This window comes from Hylobates moloch, unplaced genomic scaffold, assembly GCF_009828535.3.
Source record: "Hylobates moloch isolate HMO894 unplaced genomic scaffold, HMol_V3 SCAFFOLD_15, whole genome shotgun sequence".
NCBI lineage: Eukaryota > Metazoa > Chordata > Mammalia > Primates > Hylobatidae > Hylobates > Hylobates moloch.
The window spans coordinates 4448833-4467335 of record NW_026652290.1 but is presented as its reverse complement, the minus strand read 5'-3'; the positions used below and the strand labels follow the sequence as shown (position 1 = coordinate 4467335).

General features: G+C 59.6%; 1 protein-coding gene across 7 annotated transcripts; it reads right to left on the bottom strand.

Annotated features, from left to right (window-relative positions):
• Positions 1-6519: 6519 nt before the first annotated feature.
• On the bottom strand, positions 6520-17103 carry TMC8 (transmembrane channel like 8). Of its 7 annotated transcripts, none has more exons than XM_058428990.1 (16): positions 17041-17103; positions 16150-16606; positions 15858-16006; positions 15380-15529; positions 15022-15104; positions 14350-14486; positions 13886-14033; positions 13324-13494; positions 12879-13018; positions 10545-10668; positions 10098-10195; positions 9725-9908; positions 9447-9569; positions 9186-9344; positions 8678-8756; positions 6520-6986 (listed from the first exon to the last, which is right to left on the bottom strand). In XM_058428990.1, the coding sequence occupies exons 2-16, from the start codon at positions 16296-16298 to the stop codon at positions 6556-6558; spliced, it is 2325 nt and encodes a 774-aa protein (XP_058284973.1). In that variant the 5' UTR covers positions 16299-16606; positions 17041-17103; the 3' UTR covers positions 6520-6555. The 7 variants fall into 7 exon arrangements, with proteins under 7 accessions (XP_058284973.1, XP_058284971.1, XP_058284974.1 ...); XM_058428988.1 differs by having other exon boundaries at positions 16150-16895; positions 17041-17101; XM_058428991.1 differs by having other exon boundaries at positions 16150-16510; positions 17041-17096.
• Positions 17104-18503: the final 1400 nt, after the last annotated feature.

Below are 18503 nucleotides of genomic sequence, written 5' to 3'. Positions count from 1 at the left end.
AAAAAAAAAAAAAAAAAAGATGTCCACGCTGTAACTTCTGGAGCCCGTGAGCACCATGTTATGCGGCAAGGGGAACGAAGGCTGTGAATCTTCTCATTTTGAGAGAAGGAGGCTGTCCTAGATGACCCAGGTGACCCTCATGTAATCACTGGGGCCTTTCCAAGCAGCTGGGGGCCTGCTGGGTGAGAAGAGGCAGCCCCACCCATGATGGTTCACAGCTGGGTGGCCAAGGCTGCACCCAGCCCCAGAATAACACCCCAGACCGACGAGACCCCTGGTCCTGGAGTGTGATGGGTCCTGAGTCCTGGGTCCTGGAGTGTGATGGGACCTGGAGTCCTGGGTCCTGGAGTGTGGTGTGCCCAAGCACCGCCCTTCAGAAGTTCCTCAGGCCCCACTGAGGGTGGTGGGAGGTCACATGGATGGTCATTCCCCAGGGAACTGGCCCCAGTGCTGGCCTTGGCCAGCAGCAGACCCAGCTGCATCGCAGGCAGTGAGTGTGTGTGTGTGTGTGTGTGTGTGTGTGTGTGCGTGCGCGCGCGCGCGCAGAGGTCAGCGGCAGGGCCTCCTGCACATGCAAGGAGGGTGGGGGTGAGCAGGGCCTCCCAGAGCCCTGAGGCCAGGGCTGGGGCCAGGCTTTCCCCGGAACACAGAGATGTAAAGGCGCAAGGCATTGAGGCTGGGACCATGCCAGCTCCGCTGTGGGCCACTGCACCTGGCTTTGTGCCCAAGCTCAGCCTGGGGCTGCTGCACCAGCCTGTCACTTTCTGGCCCAGCTCAGCTTCCCACACTTTGTGTGGGGAATGCCTTTTCTGGCTGCCTTCTTTAGGAATGTGTCCCCCGCCACCAGGTGACCATTGCCTCCTGTGGGAGCTGCTGCCACTTGTGGCTCCTGACTGGTCAATCACATTCTGCCCCTGGGCACCGTCCAGGAGTGAACACCTGACCAACGGGGGCCATTCACAGCCCCGCCCCAGCTCTCCTCTTGGCCTTTCCCAGGCACTTGCTGCACCAGAGGCCTGGGTGTGTTGGGAAGCTGGTCTGAGGGAGTGGCCCTGCTGACCAGGGAGTGGCCAAAAGGATGGTGGGGAGGCAGGTGCAGGTGTCCTGTAGGTCGCCGCAGACTGGCTCTGTTGACCCCTCAGTGGTCCCCTCTCCCAGCTGGCCTGAGTCCATTTCTGCCCCTTGCTACCCATGGTCGCGGGGCTGGAGCCTGCCTCCTGTGCACCCACCGGCCTGTTTTCAGTTTCTCCCAGCTGGGGAGCAAGAGCATTTTCTCTGAGTTTCCTAGTAAAACTCGCTTCCCTTCCCAACGTCTGTTCTCACTTCTGCTGAAGGCGGGTGGGGAAGGGAACTGAAGACTGAAGGGACACAGAGATCACTGGGGGAGCTGGCTGGCTGCCCAGGCCCCGGGCTGCTGGCAGCCTCTTGCCTGGAAACCAGGGAAACTCATTTCTCTCGCCATGTGCTGTTCAGGGGAACCTTGAGTTAAGGCAGCTCATGGGGCGCTCTTCCTCTTCGCAATCTGTGGGGAAGCTGAGGTCAGAGAGCAAAGGCAGAGTCCTGGGCCATTTTCCCCAGGCCTTGGGAAACCCAAACATCTCTCCTGCACTCCTTTGCCCCCAGAAACCACTTGTGCACCCGTCTGGTTGACCAGTTCTCTGGGCAGCGCTGCCCCCCCCCCCCCGCCCCGTCCAGACTGCAGCGTAGGCCAGGACACAGCAGCCACGCCTTCGAGGTCACCCCCAGGTCACCTTGCGTGGAGCTTGGGGGCCCCCCCAAAGCTCTCTAGCCACCCGCTTCAGGCTGTTTCGTGATTTTTGCCCAGAGACCACTGTCCTCAGTAACAAATGCTCTATCCCAGCATCTCCGTGTTTCCTCCCCCATACTGTGTTCCCGGAAGGGTCCTGCGGGTGGGAGTCTGCACTGAGCTGCCGTAGCCAGGATAAGACGGTTGCAGGGGCACAGAAAGACGGGGCAGTCGCTCAGGTCGGGACAGAAGAGGGCCCAAAAGTTCCCAGTCACTGGGGGCAGCCGGGACACCCCACCTAGTGTGTCCAGAATTGGTGGGTTCTTGGTCTCACTGACTTTAAGAATAAAGCCACAGACCCTTGTGGTGAGTGTTACACTTCTTAAAGGTGGTGTGTCCGGAGTTTGTTCCTTCTGATGTCTGGATATGTTCAGCGTTTCTTCCTTCTGGTGGGTTCATGGTCTCCCTAGCTCAGGAGTGAAGCTGCAGACCTTCAGACTGAGCGTTACAGCTTTTAAAGTGGCACGTCTGGAGTTGTTTATTTCTCTTGGTGGGTTCAGGGTCTACTCTTGCTTCAGGAGCGAAATTACAGACCTTCTCAGTGATTGTTACAGCTTATAAATTTATAAAGGCAGCATGGACCCAAACAGTGAACAGTAGCAAGATTTAATCACAAACAACAAAGCTTCCACAACCTAGAAAAAGAGCCCAGCAAGTTGCTACTGCTAGCTCAGGCAGCCTGCTTTTATTGTCGTATCTGGCCCCACCCACATCCTGCTGATTGGTCCACTTTACAGAGAGCCGATTGGTCTGTTTTACAGAGCGCTGATTGGTCCATTTTGACAGGGTGCTGATTGGTCCGTTTACAATCCCTGAGCTAGACACAAAAGCTCTCCACATCCCCACTAGATTAGCTAAATACAGAGTGTCGATTGGTGCATTCACAAACCCTGAGCTAGACACAAGGTGCTGATTGGTGTGTTTACAAACCCTGAGCTAGACACAGGGTGCTGATTGGTGTGTTTACAAACCTTGAGCTAGACACAGGGTGCTGATTGGTGTGTTTACAAACCTTGAGCTAGATACAGAGTGCTGATTGGTGTATTTACAATCCCTTAGCTAGACATAAAGGTTCTCCAAGTCCCACCAGACTCAGGAGCCCAGCTGGCTTCACCCAGTGGATCTCACAGAGGGCTTCAGGTGGAGCTGCCTGCCAGTTCCCCGCAGTGCGCCTGCACTCCTCAGCCCTTGGGTGGTTGATGGGACTGGGCGTCGTGGAGCAGGGGGTGGCGCTCGTCGGGGAGGCTCGGGCTGCGCAGGAGCCCATGGTGGGAGAGGGGAGGCTCAGGCATGGCGGGCTGCAGGTCCCGCGCCCTGCCCCGCGGGGAGGCAGCTAAGGCCCGGCGAGAAGTCGAGCACAGCAGTTACTGGCCCAGGTGCTAAGTCCCTCACTGCCTGGGCCGGCTAGGCCGGCTGGCCGCTCCGACTACGGGGCCCGCCGAGCCCACGCCCACCCGGAACTTGCGCTGGCCCGCAAGCGCCGCGCGCAGCCCCGGTTCCCGCCCGCGCCTCTCCCTCCACACCTCCCGGCAAGCTGAGGGAGCCGGCTCCGGCCTTGGCCAGCCCAGAAAGGGGCTTCCACTGTGCAGCGGCGGGCTGAAGGGCTCCTCAAGCGCCGCCAGAGTGGGCGCCAAGGCCAAGGAGGTGCCGAGAGCGAGCGAGGGCTGTGAGGGCTGCCAGCATGCTGTCACCTCTCACTAGGTGGGCTCTCCCGCCTGGTGAGACCTTTACTGCATCTACTGGAATAAGCCCCAGAGAGTCCCTCCCTGCCAGGCAGGACTTCTAAGCTCCTGGCAGAGCCCCTCGTTAGGTCATGGCCCCCAGCTCCGTCATCTACAGAAAGTCATCCCAGCCCATGGCACCCGCTGCTGGAGCACCGGTTCCGTCTTCACACTGGCTGTCCCCGTGTGCCCTGCATCCCAGTCTAAAGGCCTTAGATTTCCAGCTTCCCAGCCTCCACCGTGGCCCCTTTACCACATCTTTGCTCAGGCCCCCTCTCTGCCCTCAGCTCCTGTCCAAAGCCTCCCTTTCTCCAACGCCCTGCCTGTCACTGGCTCCAAGAACCCTTCTGCTGGAAGAAGCCCATCGCTCGAGGCCCCCTGGGCTGTCTTCCTGGGTGGTCCCGATCACAGGGGCCCCGGGTCCGCTCCCCATCATCTCCCATTTGGGTCCTTCAGGCCAGTGACCACATTGTAATAGGAGCCGCCACTGCACTTCTAGGTCCCCATGGGGACACTTCAAAAGTCACTGTATGGGCCGAGTTTGGTGGCTTACACCTGGAATCTTAGCACTTTGGGAGGACGAGGCAGGTGGATCACCTGAGGTCAGGAGTTAGAGACCAGCCTGGCCAACATGGTGAAACCCCATCTCTACTAAAAATACAAAAAATTAGCCGGGTGTGGTGTCGGGCACCTGTAGTCCCAGCTACTCGGGAGGCTGAGGCAGGAGGATGGCTTGAACCTGGGAGGCGGAGGTTGCAGTGAGCCAAGATCGTGCAATTGCTCTCCAGCCTGGGCAACAAGAGCAAAACTCTGTCTCAAAAACAAAAGAAAATTAGCCAGGCATGGTGGCAGGTGCCTGTAGTCCCAGTTACTCAGGAGGCTAAGGCAGGAGGATGGCTTGAACCTGGGAGGCAGAGGTTTCAGTGAGCCAAGATCCTGCCACTGCACTCCAGCCTGGGCAACAGAAAGAGACTCTGTCTCAAAAAAAAAAAAAAAAAGTCATTGCTCATTTAATCTTGGAGGCCACTTGGAGGAGCATGGCGTCTTTGTCTCACCCTGGGTGAGCACACCGAGGCCCAGAGTTTGATGATTCCTTCAAGGTCTCAAAGCTTGTCTTCTTCACAGCGCTTGGTGATGCACGTGGTTGGTTCTCAGTATGGTTTGCCAAAGGGATGCTCTGATTCAGGAGGCTGAGGTGGGGCCTGGGAATGTGCATTTCTAACCTTTTCCCAAGTGATGCTGAGGCCGCTGGTCCAGGGGCCATCTTTGGCCCTAAGCTGCTAATTAACAACATGAGTCACTTTCATCTGGTCCAGGCTTGTTGCCCCCTCGACGGAACACAGAGCTCCCTCTTTCCCTTTTCGCCTCATCGCCAGCCCCCAGAACAGGACGCAGCACTAGCAGCACTTAATCGTGTTTGTTGGTGAACTGATGGGTCATGTGATGCTGGGTGAGACAAGGACGGCCGCAGGAGAGGTGGAAATGGCCAAGTCTTCGATGACCATGTGAAGAAGCCCCCAGCCCTGAGGGCGAGAGGCCAGAGCCTCCTGGATGCTGAATCCAAACCAGGAGTCCGGCCAGGAGCTGGTCACTGGTGGAGCTAGAGGCTTTTCAAGTGCATCCTGGGACTTCTGACCTTCCCTCCTGACAGTTCTCATCCCCAGCTGCTGGTGAGTCACTTGGGAGCTTCAAAAAGTCCCGATGCCCTGGCTGCTGGCCACACCCAGACCAACCACATCAGAGTCGCTGGGCTGTGGCCAGCTTGTAGCAGCTACTCAGGTGTTCTCCAAGGCTGAGAACCACAGATTTAGAGTCACTGCGGCATGGCAGGGGTGAGGATGGGAGAACAGGAGGCTTGGAAAAGGAACCTTGAACAAGCTCAAGAATATCAGACACATCGGCCGGGCGCGGTGGCTCACGCCTGTAATCCCAGCACTTTGGGAGGCCGAGGCGGGCGGATCACGAGGTCAGGAGATCGAGACCATCCTGGCCAACACAGTGAAACCCCGTCTCTACTAAAAAAAAAAAATACAAAAAATTAGCCGGGCGTTGTGGTGGGCGCCTGTAGTCCCAGGTACTCGGGAAGCTGACGCAGGAGAATGGCTTGAACCCGGGAGGCGGAGCTTGCAGTGAGCCGAGATTGCGCCACTGCACTCCAGCCTGGGCGACAGAGCGAGACTCCATCTCAAAAAAAAAAAAAAAAAAAAAGAATATCAGACACAGCCTTGGGAGGGGGGCCCAGCCCTGCCCTTGTGACCAGCTGCCTCACCTGCCTGGGCCCCCGCCCACTGCTCACAATGCAGGCCCATACATACCACTAAGGCCCAGGCGGTGCGGGTACTTTCACCCCACGGATCCGCAAGCTTGGCTCAACCAGGGAGCCATGAAGAAGGCTGGGAGAACAGGGCTCTGCAGGAAGCCAGGGCTCTGCTAAGTTTCCCAAGGCAGCTCTGTGGACGTGAGGCTGCTAGGTTAGAAGACTGGACGGAGAGGATTCCCGCCAGGGAGAGACTGACCCAGCACGCTCTCACCAGGCTTCAGTCAGCCCCTCAGTCAGGGCCAGGAGCAGCCTCTAAGCCCCACACTGGGGCAGTGTGGCTCTGGAGCCCGAGTGCCTGGGTTCGAATCCCAGCTCTGGCCCTGGCTGATGCTGTGGACTCGACTGTCTCAGGTGAAGGAAGAGTAACAGGAATGGATGATGCAGGCAGTTTGCAGCTGGAACACAGAGCAGGCCCCCAGGCAGGCTTGCTCTAACTGTGGCCAGCTCTTTCCTTCCTTAGGAAGCGGTCCCCAGACTCTTCTGAAGGCACTTCCATCAGTAAACAACTTCCGAGCATTCCCAATAGATGTATGTGTATAAATTGCACTCATGGCTCTAAAAGAAATCAGCAGAACACACTCTAGAAAAAAATTGCATTCACGAGATACTATACTAATAGATTATGTATATTATAAAAAACACAATAAAAATAGACATTTTAAAGGGATGAGATTAAAATATACAGAGAAAATTCCCCTATGTTCTTCCTACTGCCCCTGGGGTTGTGTGTCCGTCTTTGGGGACCCCTGAGGGAGGCCCTGGAGCCACTGAGGGGGGCGGTGGTCGCCAGGGGCCTGGAAGATGGAGTAAGGAGGCCTGGAGGGGCCCCAGGGAGGCTTCCGGGAGGCAGGAGTCCGGGTTACAGCTCCGCGCCCCTGGGGAAGCGGAATCTGCGGGCGGAGGCCGGGGTACCGTGCTGTCCAGGGCAAGGGGAACGCAGTCCCGCGGCATCCACGACGGAGGGGCCCGGCCGCGGGGCCTGGGGGCCCGGGGAGCCAGGGCATGGGAATCCGGGGCAGAAGGACCGCGGGCGCGAAGCTGGGGAGGCAGGGGACTTGGGGCCCGGAGAGTCGCTCGGGCCTGGCTCCGGCAGCAGTCGCGACAGATCCTCCACCAGGTGCCACTTCTCCTGAACCTGCTGTGAGGAGAGCAAGTGGCGAGTTGCGACAGGCGCTGCTTCCCACGAGCGGGTGTGAGGACAGCAGCGGCAGCAGCTCTGCGGCCCATGGGCCAGCCCGCACCCAAAGTAGCCAGAGGCCACGCCCCGTCCGAGACTACACACCCTCCCAGGGTCACGCCCCACCAGGGTCCCGCCCTGATGCAGCCCTAAACCACGCCCTCAAGAGGCCCGCCCACAACGCAGCCAGATGCCACTCCCTGCACGTCCCCGCCCGAGACCACGTCCTCCAAGGGCCCCGCCCCCAACGCACCCTGAGACCACGCCCCACTAGGGTCCCACCCCATGCAGCTCTAGACCACGCCCTCTAAGAGTCGGTCCCCAAGCAGCCCAAGGCCACGCCCCCGTTAGAGGCCCCACCCTGAGGCCACTCCTTAGCCATGTGACTGTTCCGCCCTCAGCTCTATTAAGCCCCTGTCCCCAAGCCTAAAGTCGTATTTTTTTTTTTTTTTTTTTGGAAACTGGGTGTCGCCCTGTTGCCCAGGCAGGAGTGCAGTAGCAAGACCACAGCCCACTGCAGCCTGGACCTCTCAGGCTCAAGCGATCTTCCCACCTCAGCCTCCGGAATAGCTGCGACCACAGGCACGCGCCACCATGCCCAGCTCATTTATTTGATTTTTAGTAAGACGAGGTCTTGCTATGTTGCTCAGCCTGGTCTCAAACTCCTGAACTCAAGCACTCTTCACGCCTTGGCGTGAGCCACTGCACTCAGCCATATTATCCTTTTTTGAGATGGAGTTTTGCTCTTGTTGCCCAGGCTGGAGTGCAATGGGGCGATCTCGGCTCACTGCAACCTCCGCCCCTCCGCCTCCTGGGTTTAAACGATTCTGCTGCCTCAGCCTCCCTAGTAGCTGGGATTACAGGCGCCCACCATCACGCCCAGCTAATTTTTTGTATTTTTAGTACAGACGGGGTTTCACAGTACAGGCTGGTTTTGAACCCCTGACCTCAGGCAATCCACTCACCTCGGCCTCCCAAAGTGCTAGGCTTACAGGCATGAGCCACCGCGCCTGGCTTTTTTTTTTTTTTTCCCCACTCTTATTGCCCAGGCTGGAGTGCAATGGCTCGATCTTGGCTTACTGCAACCTCCGCCTCCTGGGTTCAAGCAATTCTCCTGCCTCAGCCTCCCAAGTAGCTGGGATTACAGGCGCATGCCACCACGCCCAGCTACTTTGTTTTTGTTTTTGTTTTAGTAGAGACAGGGTTTCGCTATTTTGGCCAGGCTGGTCTTGAACTCCTGACCTCAGGTGATCCACCGACCTCGGCCTCTGAAAGTGCTGGGATTACAGGCGTGAGTCACCACGCCCGGCCACATTCTCTTTTCAAAAAAATTAATTGCTTATTTTTGGTGAAGACCAGCGTCTTGCTTTGTTGCCCAGGCTGGTTTTGAACTCATGGCTTCAAGTGATCCGATCCTCCTGCCTGGGCCTCCAAAGCGCTAAGGTCATGTACTTACCAGGTCTGGCTCCGGTCTCAGGAGCCGGAGCTGTTCTCTTCCTCCCCTTTCCCGTCTTTACCCTCAGCCTGAGGCCACGCCCTCCGGTAGGAAGAACCCACCTGACCCCTTCAGACATGTTCTAGGCCCTTGGCCACACACAGGGAAGGGTTTCCACTGAAGCTGCTGTCCCCTCGCCAGCCCCGAGGACACTCACCCACACCAGCTGCTTCCGGAGCCTGTGGATGGCCCTGGCATTGGCCTGGGTCTGGGAGATGCACACCGTCAGGACAAGGCTTGGGTTGGAAGGGGATTCATGGTCAGCTGCCCCTGGGGCCACAGGCGCCTCTCCCTGACTTCCTCTCTCCCCACCTCAATCTCTACAATACTTGGTACTGGGGTCTTCTCACCGCACACTGCTGTATCTGAGGATGGGACCCTCCTCTCCTTCCTCGCAGAGCCCCTCATCCCCTCACCTCTGGCACAGCAATACCAATAGCTCAGCAGCTGCGGCCACCCAGACACGGTGCTTCCCCGGTGATCCTGCAATCCCCGCGGCTGCCCAGAGGGTGGGCCCAGGAGGTTCCTACTTTTCAGGGGCCCCTGCTTCCCTTGGCTTTCTGCATCTGGCTCCTGGCTGGGGGTGAACAGGCTCACCACCCCCATGGAAGGAAGGACCGCCCCCTCCAGGTGTCCCCTCCCATGGCCCCTGCTGCCCTGAGCACCTGAGCATGATGAGGAGGGGGAAGCTGAAGGCGTGGGAGCCCAGGTAGTGGAGGGCACGCTGGCCAATGGGCGGGAGCCCAAGGGCCACCAGCTCCGGAACCACTTGCCAGGGGGCTGAGTAGTTGGTGAAGAGGCCGCAGTCCCAGGAGGAGTGGATGCTGGAGAGAGATGGCCAAGAGGGGCTGGCATCAGGGTCCTGGGTGAGAAGCTGCCCCTACCAGCCTCTGGGTGCCCCCCTCCTCTTCCCCTCACCTGCTGACCACATAGCCCAGGGGCACTGCAGCCAGAAGCAGGCCCAGGAGGAGCACCAGCTGGAAGAAGAAGGTGGAGCTGGAGGCACGGAAGGGCCGCGAAGACGCCCTGGAGTTCTTCAGGAGGGTGTACTGGGGGCGCAAGCAATAGCAACCAGGAGTCAGTGAGTTATGCAGACCCCAGGGGGCTGACACCCAGGGAAGGGGGCAGGAGCAGGAGGCGAGCCCAGCCTCAAGGCATCCACCCAGAGGCACGAACCCCATACCCGCCAGCCATGAGCCGTCACCTTCTTGATGTAGAAGGTAAGGAAGAGGAAGACGCTATTCAGCAGGGGCAGCAGGGGGCAGTAAAAGAGGCCCATCCAGGTGACCGTCTGCCCCGCCACGATGTCCAGCACGTTCTTGGGGACCAGGAACTCCTCTCGTTCCAGCCAGGCCCAGAACCGGCCTGAGAATCGGTCCACCAGCAGCCTGCAGGGTTGGGAGGGTCCAGGTACTCACCACGCCAGACAGATGCGTGGGCCGTATCGGTCATGGCCACAGCCTGCCGCTCACTCCCGGGCTCCACACTGGACCCACTCACCCTTGGCTGTAGCCACTGGCCACCCCAACATGCCCGCGGCACCCCCACCCTTCCGGAGGTGTCACCCCAGGGCTCACCTCCGAGGCAGGGTGACCAGGAAGGCGAACGCCACGGTAAGGAGGAAGTTGAAGATACTCAGCTTGTACAGCTCCTCCCCGATGGAGTTCTCCCAGCACTGGGGTGCAGGGGAAGGGGACCTGTCACCACCACCCGGCCCTCCCTTCCCTTAGCCTTCTGTGAGGGTTTCTGTGGTACAGGTGCCTTGCCTGGTGTCTGATAGAATTGTTAGGTTGAAACCCAGGCCTTGAGGATGGGATTAGAGCAGGAAGCCCCACAGCCAGGGCAGCCACACTACACCATGTGGCAGCAGTGGCGCCCCCTGGAGGTGTGCCGCAGTGCAGGCGGCCCTGCTGACAGCGTCTCTCAAAGGTGACTAAAGGGGCAGGAACAGGGCTCTGCACAGTTTGAGGTGAGCTTTTGGGGAGAAGGAAGGGAGAGACAGGCCCCGCCGGGCTGCCAGCCACCTGATAGTCACAAGCGTTGTAGCCGTAGGACTCACAGCTGGTCTTGTCTCTGCCAATGCACAGTATGGTCTGACCCAGGGAGAGGGAGAACATCCCCAAGCTGGCCAGCTTCAGCACCACGCACCTGGGGGCAGGGACCTTGTCAGGCGGAGGGGCCCAGGCACATGGGCACCGGGCTCCACCCAGGCTGCCGGCGTGGCTGATGTCTGAGTGGGATCATGTTGTATCCTGGGCCCAGCCTCCTTCCAACCTGCTCTGTCTGTGGCAATGTGGTCCCAAGTGCGTTCTCAGAGTCTGAGCCTCCAGGTGATTCATGGGAAAAAAGGGTTCTGTGTTGTTTTTGTTTTGTTTCGAGACCGAGTCTCACTCTGTCACCGAGGCAGGAGTTCAGTGGTGTGACCTCGGCTCACTGCCACCTCTGCCTCCTGGGTTCAAGCGATTTCTGACTAAATTTTGTATTTTTAGAACAGACAGGGTTTCGCCATGTTGGCCAGGCTGGTCTCGAACTCCTGACCTCAGGCGATCCACCATCTTGGCCTTCCAAAGTGCTGGGATTACAGGCGTGAGCCACCGCGCCCGGCCAAGGGTTCTATTTTTAAATCAGTTTGAGAAACGCTGCACAGTCCAGCCACGTTCCCTCACGCCTGGTGTGGAGAGGCACGTGCAGCAAGCCCTGTGGTGGAGAAGCCTGTGGCCTTTTCAGGATCCTGACTGCAGGCGAGCTCCTCCTTTCCTCCGCCGCCTATGGACATTGAAGCCCACTGACACAAGCTTGCATGTCATAAACATGTGCCACACATATGTACTGCACAATGCATGACCAGACCAAATAGGTGTGATTGTCTAAATGAAACATCATCACATGCATGTTATCTGTTTTTGCTTTTTTTTTTGAGATAGGGTCTCACTCCATTGCTTAGGCTGGAGTGCAGTGATGCGATCACAGCTCCCTGTAGCCTTGACCTCCTGGGCTTAAGTGATCCTCCCACCTCAGCTTCTCTAGTAGCTAGGACTGTGTGCCACCATGCCCAGCTAATTTTTTTGTATTTTTTGTAGAGATGGGGTCTTGCCATGTAGCCCAGGCTGGTCTCAAACTCCTGGGATCAAGTGATTCTCCCATCTTGGCCTTCCAAAGTGTTGGCCTTACAGGCGTGAGTCACTGTGCCTGGTTGCGTGTTATCTCTAAGGGTGAACATTCCCACTGCTGATACGGGGCTAGAGAGTGGCTGGGAACAGTGGTTCTCCTGTTGAGGGAGCTAGGGGTAGGTGAGAGGTTTTGTTTTTTTGTTTTTTTTTGAGATGAAGTCATACTCTGTCACCCAGGCTGGAGTGTAGTGGCACAATCTCTGCTCACTGCAACCTCTGCCTCCCAGGTTCAAGTGATTCTCCTGCCTCAGCCTTCCGATTAGCTGGGATTACAGGTGCGCACCACCACACCTGGCTGATTTTTGTATTTTTAGTAAAGACGGGGTTTCACCACGTTGGCCAGGCTGGTCTCAAACTCCTGACCTCAGTTGATCCACCTTGGCCTCCCAAAGTTCTGGGATTACAGGTGTGAGCCACCATGCCCAGCCTCAAATAATAAAGTTTCAAAGCAAACCAAACACAGCTGACTTTGAGGAAGCAGAGGGAAAAGCAGTTAGGGCAAGTGGCGAGTGAGGGTGGCAGCAGGGAGAGAAGCCAGTGGGAGCTCAGGTGGGCTTTACACAAGAATTTCTGCAGCTGGATGAGGGGTGGAGAAGTAGGGGGTCTAGACAGGACCTAAGTGCTGAGAAAGAAGATGGCAGAGCCTGGGGGTGGTAGTCCCAGCTGCTCCGGCGGGAGGATCGCTTGAGCCCAGGAGGTCGAGGGCTTGCTTTTGAACTTGCACCTGGCAGGCACAATGAGCTTGACTTTGGCTGGGCACTTCACCCATGTGAACCTCAGTTTCCTCATCCCTCAAGGGGGATGAGGATGGTCTGGACTTCACGGGTCACGTGAGGGTTGTCCAGGTAAGGGGAGTAAACCCTCGGTGTGTAGAAGCTCTGCATGTCCCATGTTGCTGGTTTTCCTGTGTGCAAAGCCCATTCCCAGCACCCCTGGCCACAGTCCCTTGCTCCACTAAATGGCCGGAGCTTGGTCCAGACTGGCGGCTTCCTTTGGAGGTGGGGGATTGGAAAGCCTTAGACCTGGGGCCCTGAGGTCGTGTGCTGTGAGGTGTCTACCTGCCTTCCCTTGGGCCACTAGTGAATGAGGAAGCCTCTCAGCTGGGGACCCCAGGTGCCAGGTGACAAAACAGCAGCAGGATGCAGACTTGTTACGTGCCCACTTGTTCCCACCAAGGGTGGCACTCACCAGATCAGAGTGAGGTTGACCTCCGTGTTGGGAGGGTAGTTCTCCAGCTGGACCAGGAATGTGAACAGCAGAGGACCCAGGAAGTTGACCAGGGCGATGACCCCAGGGGGCAGGTACTGGAGCAGCAGAAACAGGGACTCCTGCGGGAAAAGGCAGGTCAGGGGAGCCCGCGTGCTGGGGGGCCCCTGTTGGCTCCCCGCCCCCCATAGTCCCCTAAAGTGTAACTCTGGAGCAGGCCCAGAATAGGGAAGCCTGTAAGCTATTCCCCTCGGCAGCCTGGCAGTTGGTGGGAATATCCAGTGGGAGCCCGCCTGTCTTGGCCATGACCTGTGGCCACGACCGATTGAACCTCTCTGAGCCTCGGTTTCCTCATCTGTGAAATGGGATCATCCCGTCTCCCCCCTGCAGTTCTGGCCAGGATTAAATGAATGCAGTTGCCTGGCACCTCCTTGTTGTCCTGTGAGTACTTGGTAGCCCAGAAGATGGCGCTGATGGCCCCAACCACCAGGAGCCCGATGAGTACATTGACCCGCAGGTAGGAGAGCAGGTGGCAGGCCCTCTGGGCCCGGGTCTGCCGCTGCATCAGCTGGAAGCGACGGCCCTCCTCCAGCTCCACCTGCCCAGAAGGGTGGAGACAGAGGCAGCTGCAGGTGGGGTGGGCGTGGGAGGAAAGGGTGCAGAAAACGCTCTCACACACAGTCACAACCATTCACACTCACATACACAGTCACGAACTCTCACACTGTCACACTCCCACAGACACTCAGATTCACACATTCACAGGAGTGCTCACCATCACCCATTCAGTCACATGTGCCCTCACACTTGGCCACACATGCACACACATTCACACGCTCTCCGTCGTGCTCCCACAGGCTCCCACACATGCTCACACACACTGGCACGGCTGCACTTGCTCACACACACCTGGAACACGTGAATCTCATGCACTCGCTCCCGTATATCTGGAGCTCATGGATCTCACGCGCTCGCTTGCACACACACACCTTGAACTCGTTGCTGATCTCATGCTTCTTGATGGTGGCTGCTTCCTGCACCCGGATGCAGAAGTCCCAAGAGGAGAAGACCTTGGCGCTGAGAGGTGCCTGATAGCCCTGACCCAGCAGAGTCTTCTGCGGCAGCCCCTTCACCATCCTGCGGGGAAGGAGACCAGGGGCTGCTGGGGGAGGGGCACCTCTACCATCCAGCCTCAGCCTTGGCTCGGCTCTGGATCTGGGGTGAGGAAGGCGCCTGCAGCCCCAGCTGCAGGTCCTGGTGAGTGAGGAGTCGTGGTAGGGGGCGGTGGCCCTGTTCCTAAGGTCTGCGACCAGAGCCTGGGCTGAGGAAGCACCCAGTAGCCTGCTGTGTGGGGCCATGGGCCTTCCTGCCAATGGGAGGGTACCCTGCCAAGGAAGGGGTGATCAGGGAAGGTTCCCCCGGGAAGGGGTGAAGGTGTGGGCTTCGCTCTCACCGCTGCAGAGTCCCACAGAAGCAGAGGAGCAGGCAGGCTAGCGGGCTGAGGAGGTAGGCCAGGCGGATGCTGTACACCGAGCTGCTCTCGGGCCCCACTCGGTATGCACCGTAGAAGAGATAGGTGTTGGTGAAGGCCTGGGGACAGCGACGAAGATACCCAGCCCGGGTGAGCACCAGGCTCTGCTCAAGTGCTTTCCATATGTGATCTCGTTAACCCCCGTGCAATCCCCGCATCAGGTAGGGAGTGTCCCGTCTTACAGAGGCCCACAGAGGTTCGGCAACTTGCCCAAGGTCACAGGGCTTTGAGGAATAGAGCCACGACTGGAACCCAGGAGCCCCCATCGGTGACCATTCATGGCTTCCCAGGATGAGGGTGGGGAAGTGCTTCTCCCAAAGGCCGGGGCACTTTTCCCCTTTTGTCCCTGGCACCCCCTACACCAGCTGGGCTCCGAGGACCAGGGGCATGTGTCCATGAGTCTATGTTGGGCACAGTGGCCTCAGCCTTTCTCTAACCCCACCACTGGCCAGGCCAGTCTGTCTAGGTAAGACCATCCCCTGAGGAGCGGAAACGTCCCTGGAGGAGTAGAGGTCCTCTTAGACTTGTGTCCCCTGAAGCCAGTTCCCTGGGTCTCCCAGACTCTGGACCATAGCCAGGACAGACCTCACTCACCCTGCCAGTTAAAACATGCCAAAGTTGATTGTGGAACCTCAAAACGCCAGGCTGGGACTGGCTGCTACCAGGGCACTGGAGGGCTGTTGAGGAGGAAGGGGGTCAATAGAGAGGGATCCCCAAGGCATAGGTGAGGCTCTGGGGCTACTGCTCTATAGCCCCCAACCCTGGGGAGGCCTGAGCAGGGGCCTGAGGATGTGCCAGAGGTGTATCCCACACAAGGCGACCAGGGAGAGAGAGCCCCGGGGCCGGCAGGGCACGACCACGCCCAGCGTTGTCCCCACGCTCTGGGCCCTGGGCCAGCCTCCCATGGCGCAGGTGGGCACTGGAGCACTTCCCCGGTGGGCCGCGCACTCACTCAAGTTCAGGACTGGGCCTGGGTCAGGGGGGCGCAGCCAGGCCAGGGGCAGCAGCACAAAGCTTGCGGTGAGCAGCAGGCTCAGCAGGTTGAGTAGCAGTAGAAAGCGGAGGAAGGTGAAGTAGGACCGGATTCCGGTGCCGAAGAGGCCTGCAGTGGGAGAGCAGGGTGGGTCAGGGAGGCCGGGGCAGGGGCTGGGGCCGAGCTGAGAGTCCAAGGGCGGACCCACCGGACGGGGTGGGGTGCCCGCCCGGCTCCCACCGGCCCGAGTCCGGAGGTACCGCTGACAGTCACCTGGGGGTGCTGCGTGGGCCCGAGGTTTGCGGCGCCTGCGGGCGGAAGGGGTGGGAGGGGGGAGGGGCCAATTGGTCGGGGGACCCGGGCGAAGGCAGGTGGGATGGTGCCACTCTCCTTTTTCCGATCTGGGCAGTGGGGCTCCAGAGAGGGCAAGGGGAGGTGCGGGTCGCGCGGGTCCTACCCCCGATCTCGTAGAGCGCCCCCTCCCAGAGCCCAAGGCCCCGGGCCAGCCGCTGCGCTGCCTCCCGCAGGCGCCTTTCCACCGTCTGCCGCCGGCGCTGCCACCGCTGCCAGCGCAAGGTCTGCACCCCCGCGGGCTCCCGCAGCTGCCTGGACGGGGGTGGTGACAGGGGCGCCCCTGAGTCACCCGCCCTGCCCACCCGGGCCAGGCAGACGGGGTGTTCCCACACCATCCCACAGGGCAGCCTCGCAGCACCCCCCCACCCACCGTCTGGCGCCCGCGTGGCACCCACCAGATGAGGCGCTTGTCCATCATGGCATAGGGCAGCCCGCGCACGGGCGCCCCGGAGCCGCGCAGCCGCTCCATCTCTGCCTCCCACAGCTCCTCCGGCTCCGGCACCCCAGGGGCCCGCTCCGATGGCACCGACCGCGGCAGCAGCATCTCGGCGGGCACGGGTGGAGGCTGGGGCGCCGGGCTGCCGGTGGGCGGGATATGAGGCTCCGGTTGGATGAGCCTCAAGGCCTTGGCCGTGGCCTCTGTGCCCACTGGGCTGGGGGCGGGCCCTTCCTTCCCCTCTGCGCCGGCGTCGGGGCCTGGGCTCCTGCAGCCCTAGGGTTCACTTGCCCGGGTCTGCCGCTTTGCCGCCTCCGGGGCTCAGAAATGAGAGAGAAGCCTGCTGGGGTCGAATTCGGGCCCAGTCCCGCTCCAACCCTCAGAGGGACACACAGCGACGGCCTCAGTCTCCCCATCTGTCAAATGGGGTGAAAGACCCAAAGGGCACGGAAAGTCTGGACTGTCACAGGCAAAGCCAAGACCTGTTGCACCCCGCACCCACCTGTGCCTGCGCCCACCTTCACCCTGAGGAGAGACAATTCCCGCTCTTCTCCACGTGCCAGTTTGCCCTTCGGGAAGAGCCTGTGTCCCAAACCCCACAGTTCCTGGGACTCGCATCTGCCGCATCTGACTCTGGATGTCGGGGACCCCCTTCTGTCTTCCTTCTTGTGGTCCAGCCTCCAGGCCCAGGTCTGCCCAGGTACCCTGCGAGTCCCCGATGAGGACCTGTGGCTACAGCCCCAGCCGTGGGGACAGGAGCAGGGACCCACTGCTACCCTTGCAGGGCTCTAGCTGGCCCTCCGCAGCCCCTCACCCTCTGCATTCTCCCTCCACTGGGCATCCAGCTCACCTGGGGACCTAGGGACCAAGTCCCTGGAGGAGTCCCCTTCTCAGACGACTCCTGCCAAGCCAGGCAGGGCAGTGAGGGAGCTCAGAGGAGGGGTCACGTGACAGGAAACCCAGCTTCCCTCTCCACTACCTCCCTCCTCCCCTCCCACCCCACGGTTTCCTCTGCTTTAAACTGAGGCCAAGCAGGCACTTCCTGCGGGCCCCTGAAATGCAGAGGTGAAGGTGACAGGCGTAAGCCACTTGGCCTCCCCAGGAGCTCTGTGCATGCTGGGGTGCGGGTGGCCTACCCTTCCCCTCTGCACAGGAGTCAGGGCCTGGTCTTCTGCGGCCCTAGGGTCCACTGGTCCGGGTCTGCTGCCTGGCTGCCTCCAGGGATGTCCAGCCTGCGGCTGAGGCCCTCTCCGTTCAACCCCTTCCAGCCTGGAAAGGCAGGACCTGACCTCCAGGCCTGAGCTGGGAGCCTGACATGGGTGGGGGTGGGGACAGCGGGGGCACAGGGGCCAAACTCTTTATCTGCCGGCCACAGAGCCCCTGGAGGGTGTGATAATGACAGGATGGGGGGCTCCCCCGAACCTGGCTGCTGGGTTTCCAGATACTCTTGGTGTTACTGCTAGACTTCCCGCCCCTGTCATTGGCGCTATCATTGTGCCAAGGCCCAGGCCTAGCACCTGGCCCATAGTAAGTGCTCAGGAATTGGCTCCATTCATGCTCTGCCAGGCTAGATGTTTAAGACATATCTTTGCCAATTCCCTGTCCTCAGGCCCCTGGGAAGCCCGCAGCCCTTCCTCTCTGCTCCCTCTCCACCTGCTATAGGGCCCAGTCATCTCAGGTCTGAATGTTCATAACTTTTCTGCCTCTCTGCCCACCTCCCTCCTGGTTTCCAGAGTCCTTTCTGTGTGTCAGGCCCAAGCTATGTGCTGGTGCTGGGCACACAGTGGGCTGGGGTAGGAGGGGGCACAGAACCACAAATGTACGTGTCAATAGGAAGTGGCAGGTGCTCCACCAGGGTTCAATCTGGGGAGGCTCCCCAGAGGAGGTGGCATTCATGCAAATTCAGTGTGGGTATGCAGGGAGGGGGAAGCAGTGGGAGGAGAGGCAGGGGCTGGGTCTCCATGCCAGGGTGCCACTTGCCAAGAGCCAGCTTGGGGTAGCCATCTGAGGACCACACTGGCAGCTCCAAAAGGCCCCAGCCTTGGCCCCTGCCTGGTCCTCGCTTTTGCCTGCCTGCTCTCCCCTGCAGCAGCGCCCTCTCCTGCCCTCCTGGGCCCCAGCTCACATTCACCCTGCCTGCTTCATGGCCTCTCTCCACCAGAGAGAGGCTCTCCCTTCCAAATGGGCTTGGGGTGGGGGGGTACCATCTCAAAGCCAGTTTCCTCCACAGAGTTCCCAGGTGGACCACTAAGTCTCCTGCTTTGGCTGGGGGCACCCTAAAGGGTGATTAACCTCTCTCAGCCTCAGTTTCCT

What these genes read in the sequence shown, in the direction of transcription:
- TMC8 (XM_058428990.1), bottom strand. Translation starts at nt 16,298, where the DNA reads ATGCTGCTGCCGCGGTCGGTGCCATCGGAGCGGGCCCCTGGGGTGCCG. An exon ending in GGCGCTCTACGAGATCGGGG is followed by an intron (nt 15,530 to 15,857) that starts GTAGGACCCGCG and finishes CTCCCACTGCAG; the next exon opens with GCCTCTTCGGCACCGGAATC. An exon ending in CAGTGCCCCTGGGCTATGTG is followed by an intron (nt 9,345 to 9,446) that starts GTCAGCAGGTGA and finishes ATCTCTCTCCAG; the next exon opens with CATCCACTCCTCCTGGGACT.